This window comes from Pseudophryne corroboree, chromosome 11 (genome assembly GCF_028390025.1).
Source record: "Pseudophryne corroboree isolate aPseCor3 chromosome 11, aPseCor3.hap2, whole genome shotgun sequence".
In the NCBI taxonomy this organism is placed as follows: Eukaryota; Metazoa; Chordata; class Amphibia; order Anura; family Myobatrachidae; genus Pseudophryne; species Pseudophryne corroboree.
The window spans coordinates 117,568,083-117,585,196 of NC_086454.1; the positions used below are offsets into that span (position 1 = coordinate 117,568,083).

At 49.7% G+C, this 17,114-nt stretch overlaps 1 protein-coding gene across 3 annotated transcripts in view; it reads right to left on the bottom strand.

Moving 5' to 3' along the window:
• AP2A2 (adaptor related protein complex 2 subunit alpha 2) overlaps window positions 1–17,114 on the bottom strand; it is a 186,317-nt gene that overhangs the window by 8,189 nt on the left and 161,014 nt on the right. For all 3 annotated transcript variants that reach the window (XM_063944761.1, XM_063944760.1, XM_063944759.1), the window contains one exon: window positions 11,377–11,493. In XM_063944761.1, coding sequence (XP_063800831.1) covers window positions 11,377–11,493 — 117 coding nt within the window. The remainder of the gene's footprint in view (window positions 1–11,376; window positions 11,494–17,114) is intronic.

Genomic DNA, 17,114 nt, shown 5'->3' on the forward strand with positions numbered 1-17,114 from the left:
CTCCAGCCGTCCTGGAAACATATTTTCAGGGCCCTGACAACGTCTAGCAACTTGGAGTCCTCCAAGTCCCTAGTAGCCGCAGGCACCACAATAGGTTGGTTCAGGTGAAACGCTGAAAACCACCTTAGGGAGAAACTGAGGACGAGTCCTCAATTCCGCCCTGTCCGAATGGAAAATCAGATAAGGGCTTTTACAGGATAAAGCCGCCAATTCGGACACGCGCCTGGCCCAGGCCAGGGCCAACAGCATGACCACATTCCATGTGAGATATTTTAACTCCACAGATTTAAGTGGTTCAAACCCATGTGACTTTTGGAACCCAAAAACTACATTGAGATCCCAAGTGCCACTGAAAGCACAAAAGGAGGCTGTATATGAAGCTAGTTCTTTTTGGAAGAAAATTGACAGGGCCGAAATTTGAACCTTAATGGACCCCAATTTCAGGCCCATAGACACTCCTGTTTGCAGGAAATGTAGGAAACGATCCAGTTGAATTTCCTCCGTCGGGCCTTACTGGCCCCGCACCACGCACATATTTTCGCCGAATGCGGTGATAATGTTTTGCGGTTACATCCCTCCTGGCTTTGATCAGGATAGGGATGACTTCATCCGGAATGCCTTTTCAGGATCCGGCGTTCAACCGCCATGCCATCAAACGCAGCCGCGGTAAGTCTTGGAACAGACAGGGTCCTTGCTGGAGCAGGTCCCTTCTTAGAGGTAGAGGCCACGGATCCTCAGTGAGCATCTCTTGAAGTTCCGGTTACCAAGTCCTTCTTGGCCAATCCGGAGCCACGAATATAGTGCTTACTCCTCTCCATCTTATCAATCTCAGTACCTTGGGTATGAGAGGCAGAGGAGGGAACACATACACTGACTGGTACACCCACGGTGTTACCAGAACGTCTACAGCTATTGCCTGAGGGTCCCTTGACCTGGCGCAATACCTGTCGAGTTTTTCCCAACGGTTTATAATCATGTGGAAGACTTCTGGGTGAAGTCCCCACTCTCCCGGGTGGAGGTCGTGCTGAGGAAGTCTGCTTCCCAGTTGTCCACTCCCGGAATGAATACTGCTGACAGTGCTATCACATGATTTTCCGCCCAGCGAAGAATCCTTGCAGCTTCTGCCATTGCCCTCCTGCTTCTTGTGCCACCCTGTCTGTTTACGTGGGTGACTGCCGTGATGTTGTCCGACTGGATCAACACCGGCTGACCTTGAAGCAGAGGTCTTGCTAAGCTTAGAGCATTGTAAATGGCCCTTAGCTTCAGGATATTTATGTGAAGTGATGTCTCCAGACTTGACCATAAGCCCTGGATATTCCTTCCCTGTGTGACTGCTCCCCAGCCTCGCAGGCTGGCATCCGTGGTCACCAGGACCCAGTCCTGAATGCCGAATCTGCGGCCCTCTAGAAGATGAGCACTCTGCAACCACCACAGGAGAGACACCCTTGTCCTTGGTGACAGGGTTATCCGCTGATGCATCTGAAGATGCGACCCGGACCATTTGTCCAGCAGGTCCCACTGGAAAGTTCTTGCGTGGAATCTGCCGAATGGGATTGCTTCGTAGGAAGCCACCATTTTACCCAGAACCCTTGTGCATTGATGCACTGAGACTTGGCTCGGTTTTAGGAGGTTCCTGACTAGCTCGGATAACTCCCTGGCTTTCTCCTCCGGGAGAAAAGCCTTTTTCTGGACTGTGTCCAGGATCATCCCTAGGAACAGAAGACAAGTCGTCGGAACCAGCTGCGATTTTGGAATATTGAGAATCCAATCGTGCTGCCGCAACACTACCTGAAATAGTGCTACACCGACCTCCAACTGTTCCCTGGATCTTACCCTTATCAGGGAATCGTCCAAGTAAAGGATAACTAAATTCCCTTCCTTCGAAGGAATATCATCATTTCGGCCATTACCTTGGTAAAGACCCGGGGTGCCGTGGACCATCCATACGGCAGCGTCTGAACTGATAGTGACAGTTCTGTACCATAAACCTGAGGTACCTTTGAGAAGGGTAAATTTTGACATGAAGGTAAGCATCCCTGATGTCCCGAGACATCATGTAGTCCCCTTCTTCCAGGTTCGCAATCACTGCTCTGAGTGACTCAATCTTGAATTTGAACCTCTGTATGTAAGTGTTCAAAGATTTTAGATTTAGAATCGGTCTCACCGAGCCGTCTGGCTTCGGTACCACAACAGTGTGGAATAATACCCCGTTCCCTGTTGCAGGAGGGGTACCTTGTTATCACCTGCTGGGAATACAGCTTGTGAATGGCTTCCAAAACAGTCTCCCTGTCAGAAGGAGACATTGGTAAAGCCGACTTTAGGAAACGGCGAGGGGGAGACGTCTCGAATTCTAATTTGTACCCCTGAGATATCACCTGAAGGATCCAGGGGTCTACTTGCGAGTGAGCCCACTGCGCGCTGAAATTCATTGAGACGGGCCCCCCACCGTGCCTGATTCTGCTTGTAAAGCCCCAGCGTCATACTGAGGGCTTGGCAGAGGCGGGAGAGGGTTTCTGTTCCTGGGAACTGGCTGATTTCTGCAGCCTTTTTCCTCTCCCTCTGTCACGGGGCAGAAATGAGGAATCTTTTGCCCGCTTGTCCACGAAAAGACTGCGCCTGATAATACGGCGTCTTCTCATGTTGAGAGGCGACCTGGGGTACAAACGTGGATTTCCCAGCTGTTGCCGTGGCCACCAGGTCTGAAAGACCGACCCCAAATAACTCCTCCCTTTAATAAGGCAATACTTCCAAATGCCGTTTGGAGTACGCATCACCTGACCACTGACGTGTCCATAACCCTCTACTGGTAGAAATGGACAACGCACTTAGACTTGATGCCAGTCGGCAAATATTCCGCTGTGCATCACGCATATATAGAAAATAAGAATTTACTTACCGATAATTCTATTTCTCGGAGTCCGTAGTGGATGCTGGGGTTCCTGAAAGGACCATGGGGAATAGCGGCTCCGCAGGAGACAGGGCACAAAAGTAAAGCTTTTACAGGTCAGGTGGTGTGTACTGGCTCCTCCCCCTATGACCCTCCTCCAGACTCCAGTTAGGTACTGTGCCCGGACGAGCGTACACAATAAGGGAGGATTTTGAATCCCGGGTAAGACTCATACCAGCCACACCAATCACACCGTACAACTTGTGATCTAAACCCAGTTAACAGTATGATAACAGAGGAGCCTCTGAAAGATGGCTTCCTAAACAATAACCCGAATTAGTTAACAATAACTATGTACAAGTATTGCAGATAATCCGCACTTGGGATGGGCGCCCAGCATCCACTACGGACTCCGAGAAATAGAATTATCGGTAAGTAAATTCTTATTTTCTCTATCGTCCTAAGTGGATGCTGGGGTTCCTGAAAGGACCATGGGGATTATACCAAAGCTTCCAAACGGGCGGGAGAGTGCGGATGACTCTGCAGCACCGAATGAGAGAACTCCAGGTCCTCCTTTGCCAGGGTATCAAATTTGTAAAAATTTACAAACGTGTTCTCCCCTGACCACGTAGCTGCTCGGCAGAGTAGTAATGCCGAGACCCCTCGGGCAGCCGCCCAAGATGAGCCCACCTTCCTTGCGGAATGGGCCTTAACAGATTTAGGCTGTGGCAGGCCTGCCACAGAATGTACAAGTTGAATTTTGTTACAAATCCAACGAGCAATCGACTGCTTAGAAGCAGGTGCACCCAACTTGTTGGGTGCATACAGTATAAACAGCGAGTCAGATTTTCTGACTCCAGCCGTCCTTTAAATGTATATTTTTAAGGCTCTGACAACGTCCAACAACTTGGAGTCCTTCAAGTCGTCTGTAGCCGCAGGCACTACAATAGGCTGGTTCAGGTGAAACGCTGATACCACCTTAGGGAGAAAATGCGGACGCGTCCGCAGCTCTGCCCTATGTCGAATGGAAAATTAAATAAGGGCTTTTATAAAACAAAGCCGCCAGTTCAGATACTCTCCCGGCCGAAGCCAGGGCCAGTAACATAGTCACTTTCCATGTGAGATATTTCAAATCCACCTTCTTTAGTGGTTCAAACCAATTTGATTTGAGGAAATCTAAAACTACATTTAGATCCCACGGTGCCACCTTAGGCACCACAGGAGGCTGTATATGCAGTACTCCTTTGATAAAAATCTGGACCTCAGGGACTGAGGCCAATTCTTTTTGGAAGAATATTGATAGGGCCGAAATTTGAACCTTAATAGATCCCAATTTGAGACCCATAGACAATCCTGATTGCAGGAAATGTAGGAAAACGACCCAGTTGAAATTCCTCCATCGGAGCACTCCGCTGCTCGCACCACGCAACATTTTCGCCAAATACGGCGATAATGCTTCGCGGTGACTTCCTTCCTTGCCTTTATCAAGGTAGGAATGACTTCTTCTGGAATGCCTTTTCCTTTTAGGATCTGGCATTCAAACGCCATGCCGTCAAACGCAGCCGCGGTAAGTCTTGAAAAAGACAAGTACCCTGCTGAAGCAGGTCCCTTCTCAGAAGTAGAGGCCACGGATCGTCCGTGACCATCTCTTGAAGTTCCGGGTACCAAGTCCTTCTTGGCCAATCCGGAGCCACTAGTCTTACTCCACTTTGCCGTATAATCCTCAATACCTTTGGTATGAGAGGCAGAGGAGGAAACACATATACCGACTGGTACACCCAAGGTGTTACCAGCGCGTCCACAGCTATTGCCTGCGGATCTCTTGACCTGGCGCAATACCTGTCCAGTGTTTTGTTGAGGCGAGACGCCATCATGTCCACCATTGGTTTTACCCAACGGTTTAATAGCATGTGGAAAACTTCTGGATGAAGTCTCCACTCTCCCGGGTGAAGGTCGTGTCTGCTGAGGAAGTCTGCTTCCCAGTTGTCCACGCCCGGGATGAATACTGCTGACAGTGCTATCACGTGATTCTCCGCCCAGCGAAGGATCCTGGCAGCTTCTGCCATTGCCCTCCTGCTTCTTGTGCCGCCCTGTCTGTTTACATGGGCGACTGCCGTGATGTTGTCCGACTGGATCAACACCGGTCTTCCTTGAAGCAGAGGTTCCGCCTGGCTTAGAGCATTGTAGATTGCTCTTAGTTCCAGAATGCTTATGTGAAGAGACTTTTTCAGGCTCGACCACACTCCCTGGAAATTTCTTCCCTGTGTGACTGCTCCCCAGCCTCTCTGGCTGGCACCCGTGGTCACCAGGATCCAATCCTGCATGCCGAATCTGCGGCCCTCCAATAGATGAGCCTCCTGCAACCACCACAGAAGGGATACCCTTGTCCTCGGCGACAGGGTTATCCGCAGGTGCATCTGAAGATGCGACCCTGACCATTTGTCCAACAGATCCCTTTGCATGGAATCTGCCGAAAGGGATTGCTTCGTAAGAAGCTACCATTTTTTCCCAGGACTCTTGTGCATTGATGTACAGACACCTTTCCTGGTTTTAGGAGGTTCCTGACCAGGTCAGATAACTCCTTGGCTTTTTCTTCGGGAAGAAAAACCTTTTCTGAACTGTGTCCAGAATCATCCCCAGGAACAGCAGACGAGTTGTCGGCATTAATTGGGATTTTGGAATATTCAGAATCCATCCGTGCTGCTTTAGCACCTCTCGAGATAGTGCTAAACCCATCTCTAGCTGTTCTCTGGACCTTGCCCTTATTAGGAGATCGTCCAAGTATGGGATAATTAATACGCCTTTTCTTCGAAGAAGAAATATTATCTCGGCCATTACCTTTGTAAAGACCCGAGGTGCCGTGGACAAACCAAACGGCAGCGTCTGAAACTGATAGTGACAGTTTTGTACAACGAACCTGAGGTACCCCTGGTGTGAGGGGTAATTGGAACGTGGAGATACGCATCCTTGATGTCCAAGGATACCATAAAGTCCCCTTCTTCCAGGTTCGCTATCACTGCTCTGAGTGACTCCATCTTGAACTTGAACTTCTTTATGTACAGGTTCAAGGACTTCAGATTTAGAATAGGCCTTACCGAGCCATCCGGCTTCGGTACCACAAAAAGAGTGGAATAATACCCCTTCCCTTGTTGTAGAAGAGGTACCTTGACTATCACCTGCTGAGAATACAGCTTGTGAATGGCTTCCAAAACCGTCTCCCTTTCTGAGGGGGACGTTGGTAAAGCAGACTTCAGGAAACGGCGAGGTGGCTCTGTCTCTAATTTCAACCTGTACCCCTGAGATATTATCTGCAGGATCCAGGGATTTACCTGCGAGTGAGCCCACTGCGCGCTGTAATTCTTGAGACGACCGCCTACCGCCCCCGAGTCCGCTTGCGAAGCCCCAGCGTCATGCTGAGGCTTTTGTAGAAGCCGGGGAGGGCTTCTGTTCCTGGGAAGGAGCTGCCTGTTGCTGTCTCTTCCCTCGTCCTCTGCCTCGTGGCAGATATGAATAGCCCTTTGCTCTCTTATTTTTAAAGGAACGAAAAGGCTGCGGTTGAAAGGTCGGTGCCTTTTTCTGTTGGGGAGTGACTTGAGGTAGAAAGGTGGATTTCCCGGCCGTAGCCGTGGCCACCAAATCCGATAGACCGACCCCAAATAACTCCTCTACGCATCGCCTGTCCACTGTCGTGTCCATAAAGCTCTTCTGGCCGAAATGGACATAGCACTTACCCGTGATGCCAGTGTGCAGATATCTCTCTGTGCATCACGCATATAAAGAAATGCATCCTTTATTTGTTCTAACGACAGTAAAATATTGTCCCTGTCCAGGGTATCAATATTTTCGATCAGGGACTCTGACCAAACTACCCCAGCACTGCACATCCAGGCAGTCGCAATAGCTGGTCGTAGTATAACACCTGCATGTGTGTATATACCTTTTTGGATATTTTCCATCCTCCTATCTGATGGATCTTTAAGTGCGGCCGTCTCAGGAGAGGGTAACGCCACTTGTTTTGATAAGCGTGTTAGCGCTTTGTCCACCCTAGGAGGTGTTTCCCAGCGCTCCCTAACCTCTGGCGGGAAAGGGTATAAAGCCAATAACTTCTTTGAAATTAGCAGTTTTTTATCGGGGCACCCCACGCTTCATCACACACGTCATTTAATTCTTCTGATTCGGTAAAAACTACTGGTAGTTTTTTCACACCCCACATAATACCCTGTTTAGTGGTACCTGTAGTATCAGCTAAATGTAACATCTCCTTTATTGCCAAAATCATATAACGTGTGGCCCTTTTGGAAAATACGGTTGATTCGTCACCTTCACTACCGGAATCAGTGCCTGTGTCTGGGTCTGTGTCGACCGACTGAGGCAAGGGGCGTTTTACAGCCCCTGACGGTGTTTGAGGCGCCTGGACAGGCACTAAGTGAGTGTCCGGCCGCCTCATGTCGGCAAACGACTGCTTAAGCGAGTTGACGCTATCCCGTAATTCCACAAATAAAGGCATCCATTCTGGTGTCGACCCCCTAGAAGGTGACATCCTCATATTTGGCAATTGCTCCGCCTCCACACCAATAACGTCCTCATACATGTCGACACACACGTACCGACACACAGCAGACACACAGGGAATGCTCTATACGAAGACAGGACCCACTAGCCCTTTGGGGAGACAGAGGGAGAGTCTGCCAGCACACACCAAAAAGCGCTATATATGACAGGGATAGCCTTATGATTAAGTGCTCCCTTATAGCTGCTTTTATATTAATATATTGCCATTTATTTTGCCCCCCCTCTCTGTTATACCCTGTTTCTGTAGTGCAGTGCAGGGGAGAGACCTGGGAGCCTTCCTGACCAGCGGAGCTGTGACAGAAAATGGCGCCGTGTGCTGAGGAGATAGGCCCCGCCCCTTTTCCGGCGGGCTCGTCTCCCGCTATTTAGTACATTTAGGCAGGGGTAAATATCTCCATATAGCCTCTGGGGCTATATGTGAGGTATTTTTAGCCTTTTTAAAGGTTTACATTTGCCTCCCAGGGCGCCCCCCCCCAGCGCCCTGCACCCTCAGTGACTGCCGTGTGAAGTGTGCTGAGAGGAAAATGGCGCACAGCTGCAGTGCTGTGCGCTACCTTAAGAAGACTGCAGGAGTCTTCAGCCGCCGATTCTGGACCTCTTCTTGCTTCAGCATCTGTGAGGGGGCCGGCGGCGTGGCTCCGGTGACCATCCAGGCTGTACCTGTGATCGTCCCTCTGGAGCTTCATGTCCAGTAGCCAAGAAGCCAATCCATCCTGCACGCAGGTGAGTTCACTTCTTCTCCCCTCTGTCCCTCGTTGCAGTGATCCTGTTGCCAGCAGGAATCACTGTAAAATAAAAAACCTAAGCTAAACTCTCTAAGCAGCTCTTTATGAGAGCCACCTAGAATTGCACCCTTCTCGGCCGGGCACAAAAATCTAACTGGAGTCTGGAGGAGGGTCATAGGGGGAGGAGCCAGTACACACCACCTGACCTGTAAAAGCTTTACTTTTGTGCCCTGTCTCCTGCGGAGCCGCTATTCCCCATGGTCCTTTCAGGAACCCCAGCATCCACTTAGGACGATAGAGAAATGCATCTTTTAAATGCTCTATAGGCAATAATATACTGTCCCTATCTAGGGTATCAATATTTTCAGTCAGGGAATCCGACCACGCCAACCCAGCACTGCACATCCAGGCTGAGGCGATTGCTGGTCGCAGTATAACACCAGTATGTGTGTAAAATACATTTTAGGATACCCTCCTGCTTTCTATCAGCAGGATCCTTAAGGGCGGCCATCTCAGGAGAGGGTAGAGCCCTTACAAGCGTGTGAGCGCTTTATCCCCCCTAGGGGGTGTTTCCCAACGCACCCTAACCTCTGGCGGGAAAGGATATAATGCCAATAACATTTTAGAAATTATCAGTTGTTATCGGGGGAAAACCACGCATCATCACACACCTCATTTAATTTCTCAGATTCAGGAAAACTACAGGTAGTTTTTCCTCACCGAACATAATACCCCTTTTTGGTGGTACTCGTATTATCAGAAATGTGTAATAAATTTTTTTTCATTGCCTCAATCATGTAACGTGTGGCCCTACTGGAAGTCACATTTGTCTCTTCACCGTCAACACTGGAGTCAGTATCCGTGTCGGCGTCTATAACTGCCATCTGAGGTAACGGGCGCTTTAGAGCCCCTGACGGTCTATGAGACGTCTGGACAGGCACAAGCTGAGTAGCCGGCTGTCTCATGTCAACCACTGTCTTTTATACAGAGCTGACACTGTCATGTAATTCCTTCCAACAGTTCATCCACTCAGGTGTCGACCCCCTAGGGGGTGACATCACTATTACAGGCAATCTGCTCCGTCTCCACATCATTTTTCTCCTCATACATGTCGACACAAATGTACCGACATACAGCACACACACAGGGAATGCTCTGATAGAGGACAGGACCCCACTAGCCCTTTGGGGAGACAGAGGGAGAGTTTGCCAGCACACACCAGAGCGCTATATATATACAGGGATAACCTTATATAAGTGTTTTTCCCCTTATAGCTGCTGTATCTTTAATACTGTGCGTAATTAGTGCCCCCCCTCTCTTTTATAACTCTTTCTGTAGTGTAGTGACTGCAGGGGAGAGACCGGGAGCTTCCCTCCAACGGAGCTGTGAGGGAAAATGGCGCCAGTGTGCTGAGGAGATAAGGCCGCCGATAAGGGGGCGGAGCCTATCTCCCGTTTTTCTATGTATTTTGGCAGGGGTTAAATGCATCCATATAGCCCAGGAGCTATATGTGATGCATTCTTTTGCCATCCAAGGTGTTTATTATTGCGTCTCAGGGCGCTCCCCCCCAGCGCCCTGCACCCTCAGTGACCGGAGTGTGAAGTGTGCTGAGAGCAATGGCGCACAGCTGCAGTGCTGTGCGCTACCTTGTTGAAGACAGGACGTCTTCTGCCGCCGATTTTCCGGACCTCTTCTGCCTTCTGGCTCTGTAAGGGGGCCGGCGGCGCGGCTCTGGGACCCATCCAGGCTGGGCCTGTGATCGTCCCTCTGGAGCTAATGTCCAGTAGCCTAAGAAACCCAATCCACTCTGCACGCAGGTGAGTTCGCTTCTTCTCCCCTTAGTCCCTCGATGCAGTGAGCCTGTTGCCAGCAGGTCTCACTGAAAATAAAAAACCTAAACTAAAACTTTCACTAAGAAGCTCAGGAGAGCCCCTAGTGTGCACCCTTCTCGTTCGGGCACAGAGATCTAACTGAGGCTTGGAGGAGGGTCATAGGGGGAGGAGCCAGTGCACACCACATAGTCCTAAAGCTTTCTTTAGATGTGCCCAGTCTCCTGCGGAGCCGCTATTCCCCATGGTCCTTACGGAGTCCCCAGCATCCACTTAGGACGTTAGAGAAATAAACTTAAGAAAAAATCCTCTGGAGCTCCGGAGTGTGCATTCTCTCCTGAGGTCACATTTTTCTAAACTGCCTGTGGGAGAGGGCATAGAGAGGAGGAGCCAGAACACCCAGTTTAAATTTAAACTGCACCGGCTCCTTTGGACCCCATCTATACCCCAACGTACTAAGAGACCCCAGTATACCTTATGGATGTTAGAGAAGTAAAAATATTATACTCTGATTGTACACTTGGAACACGCAGCTCTGCAAAGTAATGGCACTGTTCTCATATAGCCAGTTCATCTACTTGATAAATACAGAATACACATATATAAACCTTCACGCACTTCTAAGGCCTGAGCAAACAAATACGGTTCCAATATTTACGGACAGGGTGTCACTTTTTCAGAGACTTATACCGCACAATGCTCTAAGGCAGTGGTTGTCGTGGTACACTGGGGTACCACACGTTAGTGGTCAAGGACCAACTTAAAATATGTATGGTCAATGTGATAGACAAAACCAGTGCTGGTGGCTGCCACAAGTAACAAAGATGTAGACAAACAGAAGAACAGCCCTGCCCACTAATACTCTAGGTGCCGTGACCACTGCTGTAAGGGTTATGGACTTGTGTTATGAAACCTAACTTGTTATAAATCTGCCTATGTGCTTGCTTATTCTCACACAATAAGTTCTACTGTTGAATTGTCTAAGACTATGAGAACGTATTTGCATAAGACTAAGGGTCTAAATCAGACCTGATCGCAGCAGCAAATTTGTTAGCTAATGGGCATAACCATGTGCACTGCAGGAGGGGGACAGACATAACATGTGCAGAGAAAGTAAGATTTGGGTGGGTTATTTTGTATCTGTGCAGGGTAAAGACAGGCTGCTTTATTTTTACACTGCAATTTAGATTTCAGTTTGAACACACCCCACGTTATATCTGCCCTCCCTGCAGTGCAAATGGTTTGCCCATTTGCTAACAAATCTGCTGCTGCGATCAGGTCTGAATTATGCCCTAAAGCAGGAAAGCAGTGCAATTTATGATAAATATGATCACTATCTACCAACAAGGGAAATTTCCATCACCTGCTGAGCTGCTTCCAACGCTGAAAGAAGTCTTGTGCCTCCATCTCTGTTGGCTGAAAGAACTTATTCAGAGTGATCGGCAGTTTTACTGAGAAGTTCTGGAATGTCCCCCCATACCTGCAGGAAGCAAAGAACAGTATAAAATATTTATAATGACATGAATGAGATTATGGTGCATAACAGATCTGCAAGGAAAGTTACAGAAGAGGAAGCAGATGGGGCGAGGGAAACAATGATTTCTTATACAAATTTAAATTGTTTATTATTCCAGGTGGATCACATAAATAGGATTTCAATTACCTGCCGGTAAATTCTTTTCTCGTAGTCCGTAGGGGATGCTGGGGTCCATATTAGTACCATGGGGTATCGACGGGTTCACCAGGAGCCATTGGCACTTTAAGAGTTTAATAGTGTGGGCTGGCTCCTCCCTCTATGCCCCTCCTACCAGACTCAGTCTAGAAACTGTGCCCGAGGAAGAGATGGAATTATACAGATCGTGGCGAGATTCATACCAGCTCACACAAACATGCCGGAACAACTCAGCAACAGCTGAAACATAAATAACGCAGAACTTACCTAGGAACCAGGTAACACTGAACCATAAACCCAATGCAGGAAAACTAAGCAATGGGCGGGCGCCCAGCATACTCTACGGACTACAAGAAAATGATTTACTGGCAGGTAATTAAAATCCTATTTTCTCTTACGTCCTACAGGATGCTGGGGTCCATATTAGTACCATGGGGATGTACCAAAGCTCCCAGTACGGGAGGGAGAGCATGGAGGCTCCTGCAAGACTGCCTCACCAAACTTGAGGTCATCAGAGGCCAGAGCATCGAACTTGTAAAACTTGGCAAACGTGTTCGAACCAGACCAAGTAGCAGCTCGGCACAGCTGTAAGGCCGAGACACCACGGGCAGCTGCCCAGGAAGAACCCACTTTACGAGTAGAGTGGGCCTTAACAGATTTCGGACACCGCAATCCTGCCGTAGAATACGCATGCTGGATAGTGAACCTGATCCAGCGCGAAATCGATTGCTCAGAAGAAGGACACCCAATTTTCTTGGGATCGTAGAGGACAAATAGAGAGTCCGATTTCCTATGACGAGCAGTCCTCTTCTCACAGATCTTCAAAGCCCGTACAACATCCAAGGCCTTTGAAGCAATTAAGGAGTAAGTAGCCACTGGCACCACAATAGGTTGATTGATATGGAAAACCGATACAACCTTAGGCAGGAACTGTGGACGAGTCCTAAGTTCCGCCCTGTCTTCATGGATGATCAGATAAGGACTTCTGCAAGATAAAGCACCCAATTCCGACACGCGCCGAGCAGAAGCCAAGGCCAACAGAGTGACCGCCTTCCACATGAGAAACTTGATGTCAGCCTCCAGTAGAGGCTCAAACCATGCCGACCGCAACAACCTCTCGCTGGACGACGCCTTGATCAGGAGATCATCCAGATATGGAATTATGTTCACCCCCTGTTAGCGGAGAACCATCATCTCCACCATCACCTTGGTGAAGATCCTCGGTGCTGTGGAGAGGCCAAACGGCAGCGCCTGGAACCGATAGTGATCGTCCATCAGTGCAAAGCTGAGATATGCTTGATGCGGCGCCAAATGGGAATGTGGAGGTAAGCATCCTTGATGTCAAGAGACACCAGGAACTCGCCCTCCGTCAGTCCCGAGATGACAGCTCTCAGATTCCATCTTGAATTTGAACTCCGTGAGGTAAGGGTTCAAAGACTTTAAGTTTAGAATAGGCCGTACCGAACCATCCGGTTTTGGTACCACAAAAAGGTTCGAATAATAACCCTTGTTCCACTGTTGAGGTGGGACCGGAAGAATGACCTCTGACAACACCAATTTCTTGATGGCCTCCAGAAGAATTGTCCTGTCCGCCAGCAGGGCTGGCAAGCCTGACTTGAAGAAACGGTGAGGCGGGGGGATCTTGAAACTCCAGTCTGTACCCTCTGGACACTATATCCAAAACCCAGGGGTCCAGACCCAACGACACCCAGACTTGGCTGAACTGCCGGAGTCTTGCCCCCACCTGACCTTCCCCAAGGCCTATCTGTCCACCGTCATGCGGAGGACTTAGGGGTATCAGAAGCGGGCTTCTGGGTCTGGGAACCTGCGGGAGCAGGTTTCTTTCCCTTGGCACGACCACCTCTGAAGAAGGTGTTCGAAGGCTTATTCTTTCTAGGCCTTGCGGGCCGAAAGGACTGTGACGTGGAAGATGAAAAAGGCTTTTTCGTAGCCGGTGCAGCTGAGGGGAGAAAAGGAGACTAGCCCGCGGTAGCTGTGGCAATCCACGCATCCAGTGCCTCCCCAAAGAGAGCCTGACCTTTGTATGGTAGGCCCTCCACACACTTCCTGGATTCCACGTCCGCAGACCAGTTGCGCAGCCAGAGACCCCTGCAAGCCGAGACAGACATGGAGGAGATCCCCGCAGCCATGGAACCCAGGTCTTTCATGGAATCCATCAGGAACCCTGCAGAATCCTGAATATTACGCAAAAATAAATCAACGTCACCTTTGTCCAGCGTAAACTACTCCTCCTGTAGAGTGATTGACCACCTGGCAATAGCTTTAGCAATCCAAGCACAGGCTACAGTAGGCCGCAATATGGCCCCTGAAGCCGTGTAAATGGATTTCAGTGTAGCATCCACCCTGCGATCTGCCGGGTCCTTTAACATGGTAGACCCCGGGACCGGTAATACCACCTGTTTGGACAGCCTGGAGACAGAGGCGTCTACGATCGGCGGGGACTCCCATCTCTTTCTATTTTCCTCAGCGAAGGGAAAAGCCCCCAAGACCCTCTTGGGAAACTGGAATTTCTTTTCCGGAGTTTCCCATGCCTTTTCAAAGATAGCATTTAATTCTTTGGATGCCGGGAAAGTGTGGCGGGGCTTCTTATTATCTGTAAAAAGGCCTCCACCACCTATTCTGGAACTGTGTCCGAAATATGTAAAACATCCCTCACAGCCTCAATCATCAACTGCACCCCCTTAGCAAGGGATGCTGTCACCCTCAATACATCCCCGTCACCGCCTGCAGCGTCAGAGTCGGTGTCCGTGTCATCCTGCATAATTGCAAGTGCACGTTTGTGAGAATGTACCGCAGGGGACCCCGAGGAGGCAGTATCAGACCATACAACCATAGAGGACTGGAGGACCTGAGTGGCATGCTCAGTCCTAGCCACCCTATCAGAAATCTGAGAAATAGTTCCCCTCAGAGAGACTAACCATTCTGGCTCTCTAGCTGGGATCTGCGTTTAAACAGTGCAATCCAGATTACATGGTATGGAGTCTTCCTGCAGCATATGAAACAGTGTCCCAAGACATGTCACACACCCTCAAACACCCCACAAACACACAGGGTATTATGTAGACAGAGTTTCCCTCCCAAGAGTGGCAGAGAGACACAGAGATTGGAGCCAACCCACACACAGCGCTATTTGAGTATAGGGAGACCCTAAACCCGCACTGGCTGTGCCCCTTAATAGGTGACACAGCCTCTAATACAGCCTCCCCCCCCCCTTCTACAACCACCCGTACAGATAGCTGGAAATTGCTCTGGAGGGACCTGTATCCACTTGGCAGCGAGTGCAGGCAGGAAAAATGGCGCCGAACGCTGCTGGATCCGCTGATAAGCTCCACCCCCTCAATGGCGCGGTCTTCCTGCTCTCTGAATGATTATACTGGCCGGAGAAGTTGTGCTGGCCTGGATCCGCAGACCCAGACAGGCTTGATGTGACCAGGGCGCCCCCCCAGAGCCGCACCGCAGTACCGCTGAGCTTTCCAGGAGCGCGGTTAAGACCGCGCTCCTACCCTCTAGCCACCCTCTTCACACTGTCCCCCCGCTTGCAAGGGGGGACAGTGGCTCACTTGCCACTTCTTCAGCACCTGAGGGGGTGGCTGCTGGCTGCTGGGGCAAGCGTTCCCCTGTGGCAGGGCGCGATCAGACCCCTCTGGAGCCAATGTCCAGTCAGCGGGAGCAGTGGCTCAAAACCCCACAGGGCGGCCATTGCTCCCCCCCCCCCCAGTCCCTTGCTGCAGGGAGGCTGTCGCCAGCAGCCTCCCTGTAAATTAACAATACCTGAAGAGATAAAAAAATAAGAATTTACTTACCGATAATTCTATTTCTCGGAGTCCGTAGTGGATGCTGGGGTTCCTGAAAGGACCATGGGGAATAGCGGCTCCGCAGGAGACAGGGCACAAAAAGTAAAGCTTTAGGATCAGGTGGTGTGCACTGGCTCCTCCCCCTAGGACCCTCCTCCAAGCCTCAGTTAGGTACCGTGCCCGGACGAGCGTACACAATAAGGAAGGATTTATGAATCCCGGGTAAGACTCATACCAGCCACACCAATCACACTGTACAACCTGTGATCTGAACCCAGTTAACAGTATGATAACAGCGGAGCCTCTGAAAAGATGGCTCACAACAATAATAACCCGATTTTTGTAACTATGTACAAGTAATGCAGATAATCCGCACTTGGGATGGGCGCCCAGCATCCACTACGGACTCCAAGAAATAGAATTATCGGTAAGTAAATTCTTATTTTCTCTATCGTCCTAGTGGATGCTGGGGTTCCTGAAAGGACCATGGGGATTATACCAAAGCTCCCAAACGGGCGGGAGAGTGCGGATGACTCTGCAGCACCGAATGAGAGAACTCCAGGTCCTCCTTAGCCAGGGTATCAAATTTGTAGGATTTTACAAACGTGTTTGCCCCTGACTAAATAGCCGCTCGGCAAAGTTGTAAAGCCGAGACCCCTCGGGCAGCCGCCCAAGATGAGCCCACCTTCCTTGTGGAATGGGCATTTACATATTTTGGCTGTGGCAGGCCTGCCACAGAATGTGCAAGCTGAATTGTATTACACATCCAACTAGCAAAAGTCTGCTTAAAAGCAAGAGCACCCAGTTTGTTGGGTGCATACAGGATAACAGCAAGTCAGTTTTCCTGACTCCAGCCGTCCTGGAACCTATATTTTCAGGGCCCTGACCACATCTAGCAACTTGGAGTCCTCCAAGTCCCTAGTAGGCGCAAGACACCACAATAAGCTGGTTCAGGTGAAACACTGACACCACCTTAGGGAGAGAACTGGGGACGAGTCCGCAGCTCTGCCCTGTCCGAATGGACAAACAGATATGGGCTTTTTTGAGAAAAAAAAACCACCAATTTGACACTCGCCTGGTCCAGGCCAGGTCCAAGAGCATGTTCACTTTTCATGTGAGATGCTTCAAATCCACAGATTTGACTGGTTTTAAACCAATGTGTTTTGAGGAATCCCAGAACTACGTTGAGATCCCACAGTGCCACTGGAGGCACAAAAGGGGGTTGTATATGCAATACTCCCTTGACAAACTTCTGGACTTCAGGAACTGAAGCCAATTCTTTCTGGAAGAAAAATCGACAGGGCCGAAATTTGAACCTTAATGGACCCCAATTTGAGGCCCATAGACACTCCTGTTTGCAAGAAATGCAGGAATCGACCGAGTTGAAATTTCTTCGTGGGGCCTTCCTGGCCTCACACCACGCAACATATTTTCGCCACATGTGGTGATAATGTTGTGCGGTCACCTCCTTTCTGGCTTTGACCAGGGTAGGAATGACCTCTTCCTGAATGCCTTTTCCCTTAGGATCCGGCGTTCCACCGCCATGCCGTCAAACGCAGCTGCGGTAAGTCTTGGAACAGACATGGTACTTGCTGAAACAAGTCCCTTCTTAGC